Below are 17,920 nucleotides of genomic sequence, written 5' to 3'. Positions count from 1 at the left end.
TGATGACGCAGGCTTGGTTCCCAAAAACTGGTGGAAACGAAGGTCGGTTCTCTACCAAACACCCGAACAGAACCGGTTCAAGAACCAGAACCAGGGTTCTTTTGGTGGAAAAGCGCTATTGGTGGACCTGATGGTTCTTGGATCATACCTGGCTCTCCTGTGTGCCACTAGATCTCCAGATTTATATGCTGAGAGTTTAGAGTTTGGCTCTTACTTCAGTGTTGACCCAGGGTTTCTGTTTAGGATTTTATGCTGGAAGATCTGCCAATCTGTTGAATGGAAGCAGACCTGAAGTGTGAACCTGGCCTCCTCACGCCATTTGTAGATCGTCCTGGTTTGAAGAACTGGTTTTGCCAGCGTGAGACTTGCTCGGCTTAAGTGGGAAATGGTAACGTTTTGTGCTTAAACAGCATCGGGAAGTGACTTCTTCAGACCATTACTGGTCTCATACAGAAAGTCCAGTGCACAGTTTTTATCTGCTTGGGGTGGGATGAAGGTCACAGATAAATTAACTGAGGTTGGACTTCAACATCAGGAGATTCACTCCATTGCCTGGAACCGTAGCGCCAAGCCACGTGCCTGTGAAAGCCAGCACACGGCAGTTCCTGATGTCCCGTTGGGATTGAATCTGAGCATCGTTGTTCATGAGCGACATTCATGAGTGACACAACATTTGCAAGCAAAAACTCAGAAGAGGATGAAGCATGTTTTTCAAGTTCTGCACAGAATCCCAGCACGTCTGCTTCTTTTGTGCTTCTTCCTCCTTCACCGTTACGAGTGTAAACAAAGAGGCTGCTGCTTCGTGCATCGGAACACGAGGGACTGCTGTCGCCTCAATACATTTATATTAATGATTTAATGTCCAGGAGCGCTTGCTGATCTCATTATATTATACACTATATTACACACTATATTATACACTATATTATACACTATATTACACACTATATTATACACTATATTATACTCTATATTATACTCTATATTATACTCTATATTATACTCTATATTATACATTATATTATACACTATATTATACTCTATATTATACTCTATATTATACACTATATATACTGTATACACTATATTATAATCTATATTATACTCTATATTATACTCTATATTATACTCTATATTATACTCTATATTATACTCTTTATTATACACTATATATATACACTATATTACACACTATATTATAATCTACAGTATATTATACTCTATATTATACTCTATATTATACTCTATATTATACTCTATATTATACTCTATATTATACTCTATATTATACACTATATATATACACTATATTACACACTATATTATAATCTACAGTATATTATACTCTATATTATACTCTATATTATACTCTATATTATACACTATATATATACACTATATTATACTCTATATTATACTCTATATTATACTCTATATTATACACTATATATATACACTATATTATAATCTATATTATACTCTATATTATACTCTATATTATACACTATATATATACTCTATATTATACTCTATATTATACTCTATATTATACTCTATATTATACTCTATATTATACTCTATATTATACTCTATATTATACTCTATATTATACACTATATATATACACTATATTACACACTATATTATAATCTACAGTATATTATACTCTATATTATACTCTATATTATACTCTATATTATACTCTATATTATACTCTATATTATACTCTATATTATACTCTATATTATACTCTATATTATACACTATATATATACACTATATTACACACTATATTATAATCTACAGTATATTATACTCTATATTATACTCTATATTATACTCTATATTATACTCTATATTATACTCTATATTATACACTATATATATACACTATATTATACACTATATTATACTCTATATTATACACTATATTATACACTATATTACACACTATATGATACACTATATTATACACTATATTATACACTATATTACACACTATATTATACACTATATTATACACTATATTATACTCTATATTATACACTATATTATACACTATATATATACACTATATTATACACTATATTACACACTATATTATACACTATATTATACACTATATTATACTCTATATTATACACTATATTATACACTATATTACACACTATATTATACACTATATTATACACTATATTATACACTATATTATACTCTATATTATACACTATATTATACTCTATATTATACACTATATAATACACTTTATTATACTCTATATTATACACTATATTATACTCTATATTACACACTATATTATACACTATATTATACACTATATTATACACTATATTATACACTATATAATACACTTTATTATACTCTATATTATACACTATATTATACTCTATATTACACACTATATTATACACTATATTACACACTATATTATACACTATATTATACTCTATATTATACACTATATTATACTCTATATTATACACTATATAATACACTATATTACACACTATATTATACACTATATTATACTCTATATTATACACTATATTATACACTATATTACACACTATATTATACACTATATTATACTCTATATTATACACTATATAATACACTATATTACACACTATATTATACACTATATTATACTCTATATTATACACTATATTATACACTATATTACACACTATATTATACACTATATTATACACTATATTATACACTATATTATACTCTATATTATACACTATATTATACTCTATATTATACACTATATAATACACTTTATTATACTCTATATTATACACTATATTATACTCTATATTACACACTATATTATACACTATATTATACACTATATTATACTCTATATTATACACTATATAATACACTTTATTATACTCTATATTATACACTTTATTATACTCTATATTATACACTATATTATACTCTATATTACACACTATATTATACACTATATTATACACTATATTATACACTATATTATACTCTATATTATACACTATATTATACACTATATTATACACTATATATATACACTATATTATACACTATATTATACTCTATATTATACACTATATTATACTCTATATTATACACTATATTATACACTATATATATACACTATATTACACACTATATTATACACTATATTATACACTATATTATACTCTATATTATACACTATATTATACACTATATTATACACTATATTACACACTATATTATACACTATATTATACACTATATTATACTCTATATTATACACTATATTATACTCTATATTATACACTATATTATACACTATATATATACACTATATTATACACTATATTATACTCTATATTATACACTATATTATACACTATATTACACACTATATGATACACTATATTATACACTATATTATACACTATATTACACACTATATTATACACTATATTATACACTATATTACACACTATATTATACACTATATTATACTCTATATTATACACTATATTATACACTATATTACACACTATATTATACACTATATTACACACTATATTATACACTATATTACACACTATATTATAATCTATATTATACTCTATATTATACTCTATATTATACACTATATATATACACTATATTATACACTATATTATACACTATATTATACACTATATTATACTCTATATTATACACTATATTATACACTATATTATACACTATATTATACACTATATTACACACTATATTACACACTATATTATAGTCTATATTATACTCTATATTATACACTATATATATACACTATATTATACACTATATTATAATCTATATTATACTCTATATTATACACTATATTATAATCTATATTATACTCTATATTATACACTATATATATACACTATATTATAATCTATATTATACTCTATATTATACACTATATTATAATCTATATTATACTCTATATTATACACTATATATATACACTATATTATACACTATATTATACTCTATACGTATTCGCTCGTCTGCCTTCACACACATATGAACTTGAGTGACTCCCATTCTTAATCCACAGGGTTTAATATGATGTCACCACCCTTTTCAGCTATAACAGCTTCAACTCCTCTGGGAAGGCTTTCCACAAGGTTTAGGAGTGTGTTTATGGGAATTTTAGACCATTCTTCCAGAAGCGCATTTGTGAGGTCAGACACTGATGTTGGACGAGAAGCCCTGGCTTACAGTCTCCGCTCTTATTTATCCCAGAGGTGTTCTATCTATCGGGTTGAGGTCAGGACTCTGTGCAGGCCAGTCGAGTTCTTCCACACCAAACTGGCTCATCCACGTCTTTATGGAGCTTGTGCTTTGTGCACTGGTGCGCAGTCATGTTGGAACAGGAAGGGGCCATCCCCAAACTGTTCCCACAAAGTTGGGAGCATGAAATTGTCCAGAATCTCTTGGTGTGCTGAAGCATTAAGAGTTCCTTTCACTGGAACTAAGGGGCCGAGCCCGACTCCTGAACGAAGCTCCTGGTTATATTCAGGTTCAGGTGATGCAGCGCTGCAGTAACAGCAGCTTATAAAACGTCTTGATTTAAAGTAGAAGAATTTAGATTCATTCTGATCTCAGTTTTTAGGTCCTAGAGAAAAATAGCGACTTAAAACATAATGATTCCTTCACCACACTTCACAGTTTTAAAGACATTTTATTGATTTTGTTTAAGGTTTATGTTTCAGCTCGTCTCATAAACCAGACGGAGAAGGTCGAAGTGTCTTCAGGACTGGACAGGACAGACGAGGTTGTTGACCTGTAGATAGCAGGAACACAGAATAATAAACTGACAGTTAAATAACAATTAAACAGAATAAAAATGTGTTAAACGTGAGCAGAATTCATTTCCAGACTCACTGTAGATCGTTGATCGGCTCAGTGACGGTTTAGGGCTATGTTCCGTTTCCTGCCAGGTATCAAGGTGCCCAAATCTGGTTGCTTCTGTCTGTAGGTTAGACTCGTTTCTATAGGACAATAACCCAAAGCATACACCCAAATCCATCATTAGTGGTAAATCCATGTTTTAGGAAGAAGAGTTTAGTCTCCAGATTAGAAGCATGTTTGAAATGAGGTGATGATTATTATTCTGAGATTAATTCTTTATTAAGCGACTTTCTCCAGCGCTCACCTTTCTGATCTGGTGTGGTGGTGTACTGGTGGTACACTGATGGTTCACTGATGGTACACTGATGGTACACTGATGGTACACTGATGGTACACTGATGGTACACTGATGGTGCACTGATGGTACACTGATGGTACACTGATGGTACACTGATGGTGCACTGATGGTGTACTGATGGTTCACTGATGGTGCACTGATGGTGCACTGATGGTGCGCTGATGGTACTCTAATGGTGTACTGATGGTTCACTGATGGTACTCTAATGGTGTACTGATGGTACACTGATGGTGCTGAGGAATTGAGATGATCTGAACCTCAGCTGGAATTCTCTGGATCTGGTTCTTGTAGCAGACCTGTGCTGTGGTGCTGTAAATAATGAGGTGAGATGAATTTCCATCATGTGTTAATGAGATATCAGGATAATAATCAGGATAATAAAGATCTAACGGGTGAAACGGATGAAACGCAGCGTGAAAAACGTCTGGATTATTCAGTCCACCGACTCGTCAAGATGATCCACAAAATATCGCTGATCTCCACCAGTCCTGCTGACTTCCTCCAACATTACATGGAAGCAAACATCAGACCCTGATATGCTCACCTGTGATCCGTCTGCTAAATCTATACAGGTGCCTGTAGAATAAACACACATTAATAATGAATAATTCATCACAACACGTGATCTGAGCTACATGCTAATACAGTCTCTTAGCTAAATCCATTGAGGTCTGTTTCTATCTCTTCTGACTGACCTGGACTTACGTAGTTCTTGAGGCTCTCTGGAAACCAGTGGTGCTCCAGGATCTTCTCGAGGCTGGGCCGCTTCTTTGGATTCTTGCTCAGGCACCTCCTGATGAGATGACGGCAGGCTGTGGGTGCAGTACAGATCAGAATCCTGATGGCAACTGTGTGTACACGGGTTTAAATGTGAACGTCCTGCATCTTCTTACCCTCAGACACACCAGGTTTGAACTTCAGGCGTCCAGCAGTGATCTCCCTCTCGTTCCAGAAGGGCAGCTCTCCACACACTAAAACGAACAGTAAGATGCCCAGACTCCAGACTGTTGCAGGGCAGCCATGATACCTACCTCGCTTGATCCATTCAGGTGGAACGTATAACATGGTGCCTGAGTAAAAGTGAGAGAGGTCAGTGAGGGTCACACACAGCTTCCATCTGTGTCTCATAACTACTGACCTCTGAGGTACAATTACCTGAAAATCTCCTGTAGGGGCTCGACTTGAGCAGGTCCCCACACCCAAAATCAATGAGCTTCACTTCTAATCTGTCCAAAGACACCAGCAGGTTCTCCTCCTTGAGGTCTCGGTGAAGAACCCCTCGATCCTGGCAGTGACGTGCAGCGAAAACCACCTGACGCATGATGATCTGAGCCAGAGGTTCAGGAAGGGCGTCGTCTCTGCGGTACTCGAAGAGGTTCACGCAGAGGGCGGGTCGCTCCAGGATCAGGACGTAACACTCTGGAGTGTCGAACCATTCCAGAAGCTCTAGGACGTGGTCACAGCGAGGTGGCCTGGACGCCATCAGCATTAACGCCACCTCTTTTGGGAGGCTGTTCTTCTCTCCAGGCTAAAATAGAAGCAGACGTGGTTAGTGTGGGATTGGAACCAATAATCAACAGACCTAGTGGCATGATAGATAGATAGATATAGAAAGACAGACAGACAGACAGATATAGACAGACAGACAGACAGATAGATAGATTGAATCTTAACAGACAGACAGATAGATGTATTGTGGGCAGTTGTAGTCAAGTGCTTAAGGTTTTGAACTAGTAATCGAAAGGTCGCTGTTTCAAGCCCCATAACTGCCACATTGCCACTGTTGGGCCCTTGAGCAAGGCCCCTAACCCTCAATAGCTCAGACTGTATACTGTCACTGTACTGTAAGTCACTTTAGATAAAAGCATCTGATAATGTAAATGTGATCTGGGGCCAGTGATAGCTCAGTGGTTAAGGTACTGGACTAGTAAACAGAGGGTTTGCCGGTTCAAGCCCCGCCACCACAAAGTTGCCACTGTTGGGTCCCTGAGCAAGGCCCTTAACCCTCAATTGCTCATCGTGTTTCGCTCACTGTGTAAGTCGCTTTGGATAAAAGCTTCTGCTAAATGCTGAAAATGTAAATGTAAATGTAAATCTGTATCTGGATCCTGACTCAGTAAGGTGTGTTAGTTAATGTTAGAAAGTTTATGGACACCTAGTTTTGGTCTGTATTTGGTTTTTTATCTGGATGATGCTGCAGTATTTCACAAGTGTAAACATGTCACTTACGATGGTGATGAATTCGTCGTAGGTCGTCTTCAGGACGATCTTTATAGCGACCTGTTAAACACGCAGAACAAAGTGAATAAAATCATAAAGGAATATAACGGAGCAGCTTGTGATGATGAACACTTCTGGTGTCGTGCTGAGCAGAGCCGAGTAAATATTTCACCTCTTGTCCATCAGTCCTCCGGAATCCTGCGTAGACCGAACCACAGCCGCCTTTCCCCAGGAGCTCCCCCATCCTGTACCGTCTATCAAAGTCCTCTGTAAAACAGGGCGTGTTTTTAATCTGATATAAAGTCTACTATTCTCAGTTATTAATGCAGCAGTAGAGAAGATGTGAGGCTGGACCGACCTTTAGAAGGAGAGCTGCTCCTCCTCTGGACTGAAGTTCTGCTCTTATCACCAGCTACTGTTTACACAAACGTCATTAAATCAATGTTAGTAACGGATCTCCAACACGTCAGATGTAGAACAACTGTATAGAACACGTGTGTCAAACTCAAATCCGACCCGCCACGTCATGTTATGTCCCGCGTGAGCTTAAAAGACGTATGGCTGACCTGTGTGGATGGAGTAGCTGGAGAACATACTCAGTTCCTCCTCCAGGCTTTCTCCGATATGTGGCGTCCATCCAGCTCCGACAATCTCGACTTAAAAGAGGTATTCTGTGTTAGTATTATCACTTTACATCTTACACACAATCACAGAGTAAATCTTTATTAGAAATGAGTTCTACATCAAACCTGAACTGGATCCTTCACTCAAAACTTCAATCTATTACATTTAATATTTCATTCTGAATAAAAACGCTTCTAGTGGTCGTGCTGTATCGTACTCACCACTGTGCAGTAGAGACGCATTGGAGAAGGAATCGTACTCGGCAGCGGGTTCGAGTACAATCTCACCAGCAGTAGAGAAGATTTGTTCTATAAAAGCTGTGAATCTGGTCAGAACTTTAGAAGGAGAGCTGCTCCTCCTCCGGACTGAAGTTCTGCTCTTATCACCAGCTACTGTTTACACAAACGTCATTACATCACTGTTAGTAATTGATCTCCAACACATCAGATGTAGAACAACTGTATAGAACACGTGTGTCAAACTCAAATCCGACCCGCCACGTCATGTTATGTCCCGCGTGAGCTTAAAAGACGTCTGGCTGACCTGTGTGGATGGAGTAGCTGGAGAACGTGCTCAGTTCCTCCTCCAGGCTTTCTCCGATATGTGGCGTCCATCCAGCTCCGACAATCTCGACTTAAAAGAGGTATTCTGTGTTAGTATTATCACTTTACATCTTACACACAATCACAGAGTAAATCTTTATTAGAAATGAGTTCTACGTTTCGGACTCACCACTGTGCAGTAGAGACGCATCGGAGAAGGAATCGTCCTCGGCAGCAGGTTCGAGTACAATCTCACCAGGACTCATCTCAGCTGTACAGAGGCAGGGTCAGAAATGGACGGTCAGGGGTACGAGGTTTAGGGTGGAGCAGGAATTAATCAGAAAGAAGAAGAAAGGTGGAACAGATGATTAAACAATAAAAGCGTTCTCGTTAGAGCCCGACCGGGGTCTCGAACCCACCTGAGGATCCAGAGACTGATTTTAGACGTAGCGAGTCTCTCTCGGCGTGTTTAGATCCTCGAGATTCAGAGCTGCTGAATCCTTCCTGCTCTGCTTTTAGATCCACCACCTTGTTTAACTGGGATGTGATGGAAATGGACTTCAGAGTTTAACCAGACGATGATGATGAGGACGACGGCTTCCTGTCCGGCTCCTGTCGAACACACGATACAGACGAGGTGCACTGAGATATTATTATTATTATTTTTATTATTATTCTTATTATCATTATTATTATTAATATTTTTAAAGCTGGAAAATCCATCGACGTCACAAAATGAACAAACGAGATGAAATGACGGTGTTTAGAAGGTGAGCGCTGGATTATGGGACGTCATTTTCTTACATTTATTTCCCTTTTAGTTCTGATCCGGGCGTCTCTTCTGTTATCACCAGTTTTAGTCATGATGTTCTGTGTGGTTCTGATCCGGGCGTCTCTTCTGTTATCACCAGTTTTAGTTTCGATGTTCTGTGTGGTTCTGATCCGGGCGTCTCTTCTGTTATCACCAGTTTTAGTTTCGATGTTCTGTGTGGTTCTGATCCGGGCGTCTCTTCTGTTATCACCAGTTTTAGTTTTGATGTTCTGTGTGGTTCTGATCCGGGCGTCTCTTCTGTTATCACCAGTTTTAGTCATGATGTTCTGTGTGGTTCTGATCCGGGCGTCTCTTCTGTTATCACCAGTTTTAGTCATGATGTTCTGTGTGGTTCTGATCCGGGCGTCTCTTCTGTTATCACCAGTTTTAGTCATGATGTTCTGTGTGGTTCTGATCCCGGCGTCTCTTCTGTTATCGTCAGGTTTAGTTTTGATGTTCTGTGTGGTTCTGATCCGGGCGTCTCTTCTGTTATCACCAGTTTTAGTTTCGATGTTCTGTGTGGTTCTGATCCCGGCGTCTCTTCTGTTATCGTCAGGTTTAGTTTTGATGTTCTGTGTGGTTCTGATCCGGGCGTCTCTTCTGTTATCACCAGTTTTAGTTTCGATGTTCTGTGTGGTTCTGATCTGGGCGTCTCTTCTGTTATCACCAGTTTTAGTTTCGATGTTCTGGATGGTTCTGATCTGGGCGTCTCTTCCGTTATCACCAGTTTTAGTGACGATGTTCTGTGTGGTTCTGATCTGGGCGTCTCTTCCGTTATCACCAGTTTTAGTTTCGATGTTCTGTGTGGTTCTGATCCGGGCGTCTCTTCTGTTATCACCAGTTTTAGTTTCGATGTTCTGGATGGTTCTGATCTGGGCGTCTCTTCCGTTATCACCAGTTTTAGTGACGATGTTCTGTGTGGTTCTGATCCCGGCGTCTCTTCCGTTATCAACAGTTTTAGTTTTGATGTTCTGTGTGGTTCTGATCCGGGCGTCTCTTCTGTTATCACCAGTTTTAGTGACGATGTTCTGTGTGGTTCTGATTCGGGCGTCTCTTCCGTTATCAACAGTTTTAGTTTTGATGTTCTGTGTGGTTCTGATCCCGGCGTCTCTTCCGTTATCAACAGTTTTAGTTTTGATGTTCTGTGTGGTTCTGATCCGGGCGTCTCTTCTGTTATCACCAGTTTTAGTTTCGATGTTCTGGATGGTTCTGATCTGGGCGTCTCTTCCGTTATCACCAGTTTTAGTGACGATGTTCTGTGTGGTTCTGATCCCGGCGTCTCTTCCGTTATCAACAGTTTTAGTTTCGATGTTCTGTGTGGTTCTGATCCGGGCGTCTCTTCTGTTATCACCAGTTTTAGTTTCGATGTTCTGGATGGTTCTGATCCCGGCGTCTCTTCCGTTATCAACAGTTTTAGTTTTGATGTTCTGTGTGGTTCTGATCCCGGCGTCTCTTCCGTTATCACCAGTTTTAGTTTCGATGTTCTGTGTGGTTCTGATTCGGGCGTCTCTTCTGTTATCACCAGTTTTAGTTTCGATGTTCTGGATGGTTCTGATCTGGGCGTCTCTTCCGTTATCACCAGTTTTAGTGACGATGTTCTGTGTGGTTCTGATCCCGGCGTCTCTTCCGTTATCAACAGTTTTAGTTTCGATGTTCTGTGTGGTTCTGATCCGGGCGTCTCTTCTGTTATCACCAGTTTTAGTTTCGATGTTCTGGATGGTTCTGATCTGGGCGTCTCTTCTGTTATCACCAGTTTTAGTGACGATGTTCTGTGTGGTTCTGATCCCGGCGTCTCTTCCGTTATCAACAGTTTTAGTTTTGATGTTCTGTGTGGTTCTGATCCGGGCGTCTCTTCTGTTATCACCAGTTTTAGTCATGATGTTCTGTGTGGTTCTGATCCGGGCGTCTCTTCTGTTATCACCAGTTTTAGTGACGATGTTCTGTGTGGTTCTGATCCCGGCGTCTCTTCCGTTATCAACAGTTTTAGTTTCGATGTTCTGTGTGGTTCTGATCCGGGCGTCTCTTCTGTTATCACCAGTTTTAGTTTCGATGTTCTGGATGGTTCTGATCTGGGCGTCTCTTCCGTTATCACCAGTTTTAGTGACGATGTTCTGGATGGTTCTGATCTGGGCGTCTCTTCTGTTATCACCAGTTTTAGTGACGATGTTCTGTGTGGTTCTGATCCCGGCGTCTCTTCCGTTATCAACAGTTTTACTTTCGATGTTCTGTGTGGTTCTGATCCCGGCGTCTCTTCTGTTATCACCAGTTTTAGTTTCGATGTTCTGTGTGGTTCTGATCTGGGCGTCTCTTCTGTTATCACCAGTTTTAGTGACGATGTTCTGTGTGGTTCTGATCCCGGCGTCTCTTCCGTTATCAACAGTTTTACTTTCGATGTTCTGTGTGGTTCTGATCCCGGCGTCTCTTCTGTTATCGTCAGGTTTAACGACGATGTTCTGGATGGTTCTGATCCAGGCCGCTCTTCTCTCCTCTGAATCAGCCTGTAATACACACATTTCCTACACACACACACACACACACACACACACACACACGTGTAAACATGTACACAACACGTGCTTTATCATAAATACGTCATAAATAAAGAATTAAAATGAATTTTCATGGCTGATGATGGACTAAAGTCACCTTGTAGGTGAAACCACCTTAAAGCAGAAACGGCGTCCGATGCTCTTATAGTGTTCAGCCGTGCACAGACGTAGATCCTCCATCACCACTGTGGGGGTCTGCTGGGGGGCAAATAGTTCATCAAACATCTTTACCTTAAAATAAAATACCAGTTTATATCAAAGCACGAGCAAAACGACTCAAACTTTCACACACAAGTCCTTACAAGTGATTCTTTAGATACAGTTTGAGTAATTTCTCCTTATTTATTTATTTATTTATTAGGATTTTAACGTCATGTTTTACACTTACTTAATGACAGAAACGGTAGTTACTCGATACAGCCACTGTGCCGCCCCCTTTTTTATATATATACAATGGTACCTTGTAACTCAACCTTTCCCTTAAACTCAACATGTTCAGTGCTGAAGGGAATACGGTATTCCAACATCATTCATCTCCAGCATTAAGAAGCGTCAGGAAACAATAAAGAAGTAAAACTAAAGTGCAGCTTTTATTGTATTTTTATTGATGTGTAACTGTTAGTAATTGTATTTCAGTGTGTTTATATTATATTTGTGTTATTTTCAGTGTTTAAGTGTCAAAAACAACCTCATTATTTTACATGAGACTAAAATATCTGCAGCTCCACGGGACCATGGACGCATTAACAGGTTTCACAAACATATATATATATGAGTTAGAACACACTGCTTAGGTTAAACACAACCACTAATATTTCAGCTGCCAGTGCTTCCATCATTATATTCACTCCTGCTGGATCATTTGAACTGGAATCAGCAGTGTAAACCACCATCACTCCTGACAAGCAGCTGAAAAAGCAAAAGTTTACTGCAGATAAAACATTTTATTTGATATGAAGGACACGTGACAGACCTCAAACTTCCTCTGGTACATGAGCTGGTTGTTCTGGATCAGGAACCAGCGCCTGAAGAACAGAAATAATAGAAATAAAACAAGTGCATAATACTGTAAATATACTTGAACTTGTACATAATACAATAATTTAATAACAGATCAGATTGAAATCATGATTGAACACGACATTGATCAGTCTGAGTCACAGTACAGTTGTAGGAAATATGTAGAACGTGATCACTGTGATGATTAGAGGTGATTAATTAGTACTTAAATGATTGATCATCTGCTCTCTCTCTCTACAGACCTGTTCCATGTTTTGAAGACGTTACTGCCCCTCTTGTACAAATATCCCTCCATAACGATCTGCTTCTTGGCCTCCACGCCGCCCTTCGATTGGGCTTCTCCAGCACAAACGTCCTGGAAGGGCTGAGGATGAACTCGATTGTGCGGCCAGCGCAGACACGGGATACCCAGAAAGCGCTGCGTTGGGGCGGGGCGGTGGGTAGCACATCTCTTCTGTTCAGGAGCCATGATGAGAGTGATGTGCACACACTGAAGGTTAAACTCAACTGAGCTCTCGTTCCATAAGCGCTCACTGTTAGAACCCTGGGTGACATCAGACTGATGATGTCACAATGGCACAAGGAGGCAGAGTGCAGAGGGCTGAGGTGGAACGTCACCATCATAGCAGTGTACCTCTATATTACCAAATATGGACGTGTCTGAACGTTATCATTTGTTCATTTATCATTATGTTATTAAAAGGATTTTTAACCACAAATGTATTATAAATGTTCCGTATTGATTTGTTATTTCTTTTATCTGAGCTGTTATTGATAACTACTGTAACCTCACACTATATGCTTATTAAATACATTTAAATGTATTCATTCTTTTAAGGATTCATTCTTTAATCACAGTAAATCATTTATTTTCAAATATAATTCCAAATCAGAAAACACAGAGTTTCTTACTTTGACTTTTATTTGTTGTCAGAAAGGATGAATCTGAGATATTTCATCTTTTATCTGCTCAACTTCATTTCATTTATTAATAAACATCCATTCCTGCATTTCAGACCTTGAAAAGGTTTGATAAACTAATCCCTCACCCATGTGGTTATATCAGCTAGTGTTGAGTGGAGGTTCTTGATGGTGTCTGAGGGATGGAAGATCACGAGCGTTCAGATTAAGCTGCACCCTCCACCTTTACACACTGAAATTCCTCCTGATTCCTTGAATGGTTTAATGATATTCTGCACTGTAGAGGGAGAACATGCAAATCCCTTCCAATCTTTCTTTGAGGTTCATTGTTTTTAAACATTTCAATCATTTTCTCACACATTTGTGGACAAACTGGATCCTCTGATCATCTTTACTTATCAGAGACTCTCAGTCTTTCCTGGATGCTGCTTTTGTACCAAACCATGATCACAATCACCTGTTCACATCACCTGTTTAACATCACATCATTATTTAGTGTTTACCTCATTACTAGCCCTAAATCTCCCCCGTCCCAACTTTTTTTGGAACGTGTTGCAGGGCTGAAATGCAGGAATGGATGTTTATTAATAAATGAAATGAAGTTGAGCAGATAAAAGATGAAATATCTCAGCTTCATCCTAATAAAAGTCAAAGTGAATGTAAGAAACTCTGTGTTTATATTGTATTTACATTTTTCCTGCTGTCCCAATTTTTTTTCTGATTTGGGATTGTACTTAAGGCTGTGTTTCTACAAGAACTGTGTTTATAATGGTGTAATAATAATGTGGAATAATGGTGAAATGGTGAAGTGGTTGGCTACCTCACACGTCAACATGGTCGTGAACTTTATTTATATAGCGCTTTTTACAATAGACATTGTCTTAAAGCAAAGTTACAGAATCCAGGACCATCAGATACAATAACAAAAACCTCCTGTTGAGCAAGCCGAGGGTGACAGTGGCAAAGAAAAACTCTCTTAAAAATACAGGAAGGAATAAGTAGGATTTACACAAATCATACAAACACAAAATTAAAATGAACTAAGTTATAACTAGCAAAAATAATAGAGTTATTTTTCAGTCCAGTCTGTAGTGAGTTCTTGACATTCTTGGTGCAAACACGCCAGGTTTCTGTTACATCTGGCAGGAGCAGCATTGTTGGCACGGCAGTCTCGACTTCATTCCTTAACCTCGGGTGGATAAACAGGTTTCCATCAGAACCACCTCGGGGTAAAACAACAGAAAATAAAGTTAAAAATTAGTTGTAAAATGTGAATTAAATAAAATATCAGTTTTACAGAGAGTAGTTTTAGACTCCAGCAGCCCTAATTATTATAGCAGAACTAAAAGGGAGAGATCATGAAGATCATGAAGGCTGTAACATGGGCTTGTTAGGTGCGACCCTTCTCATTAAGATACGGGTCTGCACCACTAAGGAGGATTAGATATGATTAGATTGTGAGATAGAATAGAATAGAATAAACATCACTGTATGTGGAAATGATGATAATATCTGAGATTTACAGTTTCTGACGTCTAAATGCGTCCGAGTCGGGTACAGATGATAAAAGCTTTTAGGGAAGCCAAAAATACACCGAGGTTTTTATCCATTTTCAGAGATAATCAATAATGGCTGAGGCTCTTTCAGTCCAAACCTTTTAGTCACTTTACTTATCAGTCTGTACGTACGTTTATTTAGAGATTGCTTTTTAAATTCATTACAGTCCCGTCAGGTGAAGAGTCGCTGCCTTTTCATTCGAGTTTATAACCACAGAAAAATATAGCAAACCAGATTTGTTCTCTATAAATATAAGAATTATGGATGAATGTAGCGGTAAATAAGCTAAATGTGCTAAATCTGCTTTAGCCAATAAGCTTAAATGTGAAGTAAGCAATGTTTACAACCCAAAATAAACACCTGCATACGGACATTCTGTAAATAAAGACGTTACATTATACACAGAGCAGGTATAACATTCTGATCACAGACAGGTGAAGTGAATAACACTGATCATCTCTTCATCACGGCACCTGTAAGGGGGGGGGTATATTATATTAGGCAGCAGGTGAACATTTTATCCTCAAAGTTGATGTTAGAAGCAGGAAAAATGGACGAGCGTGAGGATCTGAGGACCAGATTGTGATGCTAGACGACTGGGTCAGAGCATCTCCAAACCTGCAGCTCTTGTGGGGTGTGTCCCGGTCTGCAGTGGTCAGTATCTATTAAAAGTGCTCCAAGGAAGGAACGGTGGTAAACCGGCAACAGGGTCATGGGCGGCCAAGGCTCATTGATGCACGTGTGGTCCGATCCAACAGACGAGCTCCTGTAGCTCAAACTGCTGAAGAAGTTCATGCTGGTTCTGAGAGAAAGGTGTCAGAATACACAGAGCAGCACAGTTTGTTGTGTATGGGGCTGCAGAGCTGCAGACCAGTCAGGGTGGCCATGCTAACCCCTGTCCACCACCGAAAGCACCAACAATGGGCACGTGAGCATGGGAACTGGACCACGGAATGATGGAAGACGGTGGCCTGGTCTGATGGATCACAGCTGGGTGCGTGTGCGTCGCTTACCTGGGGAACACACGGCACCAGGATGCATTATGGGAAGAAGGTGAGCCGGCGGAGGCGATGTGATGCTTTGGGCGACGTTCTGCTGGGAAACCTCGGGTCCTGCCGTCCATGTGGATGTTACTCTGACACGTAGCTCCTACCTAAGCATCGTTGCAGACCATGTTCACCCTCTCATGGAGACGATATTCCCTGATGGCAGGATGATGCTCCCTGCCACAAAGCTAAAATGCTTCAGGAACGGTTTGAGGAGCACAACGACCAGTTTGAGGTGTCGACTCGGCCTCCAGATTCCCCAGATCTCAATCCGATCCAGCATCTGTGGGACGTGCTGGACAAACAAGTCCGATCCATGGAGGCGCCACCTTACAACTTACAGGAGTTAAAGGATCTGCTGCTGACATCTTGGTGCCAGATAAAGCACACCTTCAGGGGTCTAGTGGAGTCCATGCCACGATAGGCTTAGAATTAGGATTTAGTGACTGGGGAGGCCACTGATAAACCAAATTCTACATGTCTATAACATTTAAAACATTTACCCGGCACTTTTATCCAAAGCAGCTTATTACAGTGCAAGGATTGAGAGCCTCACCCAGGGGCCCAAGGGGGACTGTAACTTGGCGGAGATGGGGTTTGGGGCTTGGACCAGCGAGTGTTTCCTCTGAAATGTGATGCTGAGCTTTCCTGAGCGGCGCACCACCGATTGTTCCACGTTGTGTTCAAGTTTTTTCCGCTTTCCGTGGCACTCAAGGTTCAACCAGTTTGCTGTCCACTGACCTTTTCAAAGCTCCTCCAATGAGACAAACTGTTTGATACGAGGCGGTAAAAGCGACTCAGGTCGTATGAATGACGCTTAACGTGAACCAAACTTGATGACATTTACCGCATTGATCAAACCAAGTGATGAGCAAATCGGCAATTTGCGCCGAGACTCGCAGTAAACATACCCACTTCCCTCTGATCTCTGCATTCGGCATCTAGTTCTCGTTTCTCTGGAGCCGCCGCGTTTATCCAGAAACTGGGGAACGTTAATGTAGGTGTGACGTAAATGTTCTAAGTCGGGGGGAAAGAAGACGGGGAGAGGTTTAGATCTGGTTTATGTGAGAGCGCCACCCAGAGGTCAAACAGTTCAAGCAGTTTTTATTAAACCTGAATAATAGCGGCACAAATGGAAATGGCAAATGCCCCGCTGGATGTAGTTTGGACAACCCTGAGATCATTTCTATCTGTCTGTCTGTCTGTCTGTCTATTCAATCATCAATATAATCTTCTGCTGTCCCATTTCGGTGACTCCACAGACCTCTGGTATTGCCCGACTGGAAGTAAACCGACGTGGTTTGAGGTCACATCCCATGCAAATTCTACCTGATCATTTGAATGTGGCAGCAAAGATCCAG

At 39.1% G+C, this 17,920-nt stretch overlaps 1 protein-coding gene and 1 long non-coding RNA gene across 2 annotated transcripts; both read right to left on the bottom strand.

The window, feature by feature from the left end:
• Nucleotides 1-4,721: 4,721 nt before the first annotated feature.
• On the bottom strand, nt 4,722-8,367 carry LOC134320173 (serine/threonine-protein kinase pim-2-like). The gene is made up of 12 exons (XM_063001496.1): nt 8,335-8,367; nt 8,056-8,145; nt 7,848-7,904; nt 7,662-7,756; nt 7,499-7,549; nt 6,425-6,797; nt 6,163-6,339; nt 5,965-6,081; nt 5,814-5,845; nt 5,216-5,578; nt 4,945-5,051; nt 4,722-4,843 (listed from the first exon to the last, which is right to left on the bottom strand). Exons 2-10 carry the CDS (start codon nt 8,081-8,083, stop codon nt 5,528-5,530), a joined length of 981 nt encoding a protein of 326 aa, XP_062857566.1. The 5' UTR covers nt 8,084-8,145; nt 8,335-8,367; the 3' UTR covers nt 4,722-4,843; nt 4,945-5,051; nt 5,216-5,527.
• Nucleotides 8,368-8,605: 238 nt separating this feature from the next.
• LOC134320181 (uncharacterized) lies at nt 8,606-9,213 on the bottom strand. Its single transcript, XR_010013611.1, has 3 exons — nt 9,075-9,213; nt 8,846-8,926; nt 8,606-8,746 (listed from the first exon to the last, which is right to left on the bottom strand). It is a non-coding gene; the product is annotated as an uncharacterized LOC134320181 (long non-coding RNA).
• Nucleotides 9,214-17,920: the final 8,707 nt, after the last annotated feature.

Source organism: Trichomycterus rosablanca, chromosome 9, assembly GCF_030014385.1.
Source record: "Trichomycterus rosablanca isolate fTriRos1 chromosome 9, fTriRos1.hap1, whole genome shotgun sequence".
Taxonomy (NCBI): Eukaryota; Metazoa; Chordata; class Actinopteri; order Siluriformes; family Trichomycteridae; genus Trichomycterus; species Trichomycterus rosablanca.
Note: the sequence above shows the minus strand (reverse complement) of the source record. Positions and strands in the feature narration are given on the sequence as shown.

What these genes read in the sequence shown, in the direction of transcription:
- LOC134320173 (XM_063001496.1), bottom strand. Translation starts at nt 8,083, where the DNA reads ATGTTCTCCAGCTACTCCATCCACACAG. An exon ending in ACGACGAATTCATCACCATC is followed by an intron (nt 6,798 to 7,498) that starts GTAAGTGACATG and finishes CTTCTATTTTAG; the next exon opens with CCTGGAGAGAAGAACAGCCT. An exon ending in CAAGAACTACGTAAGTCCAG is followed by an intron (nt 5,846 to 5,964) that starts GTCAGTCAGAAG and finishes TTTATTCTACAG; the next exon opens with GCACCTGTATAGATTTAGCA.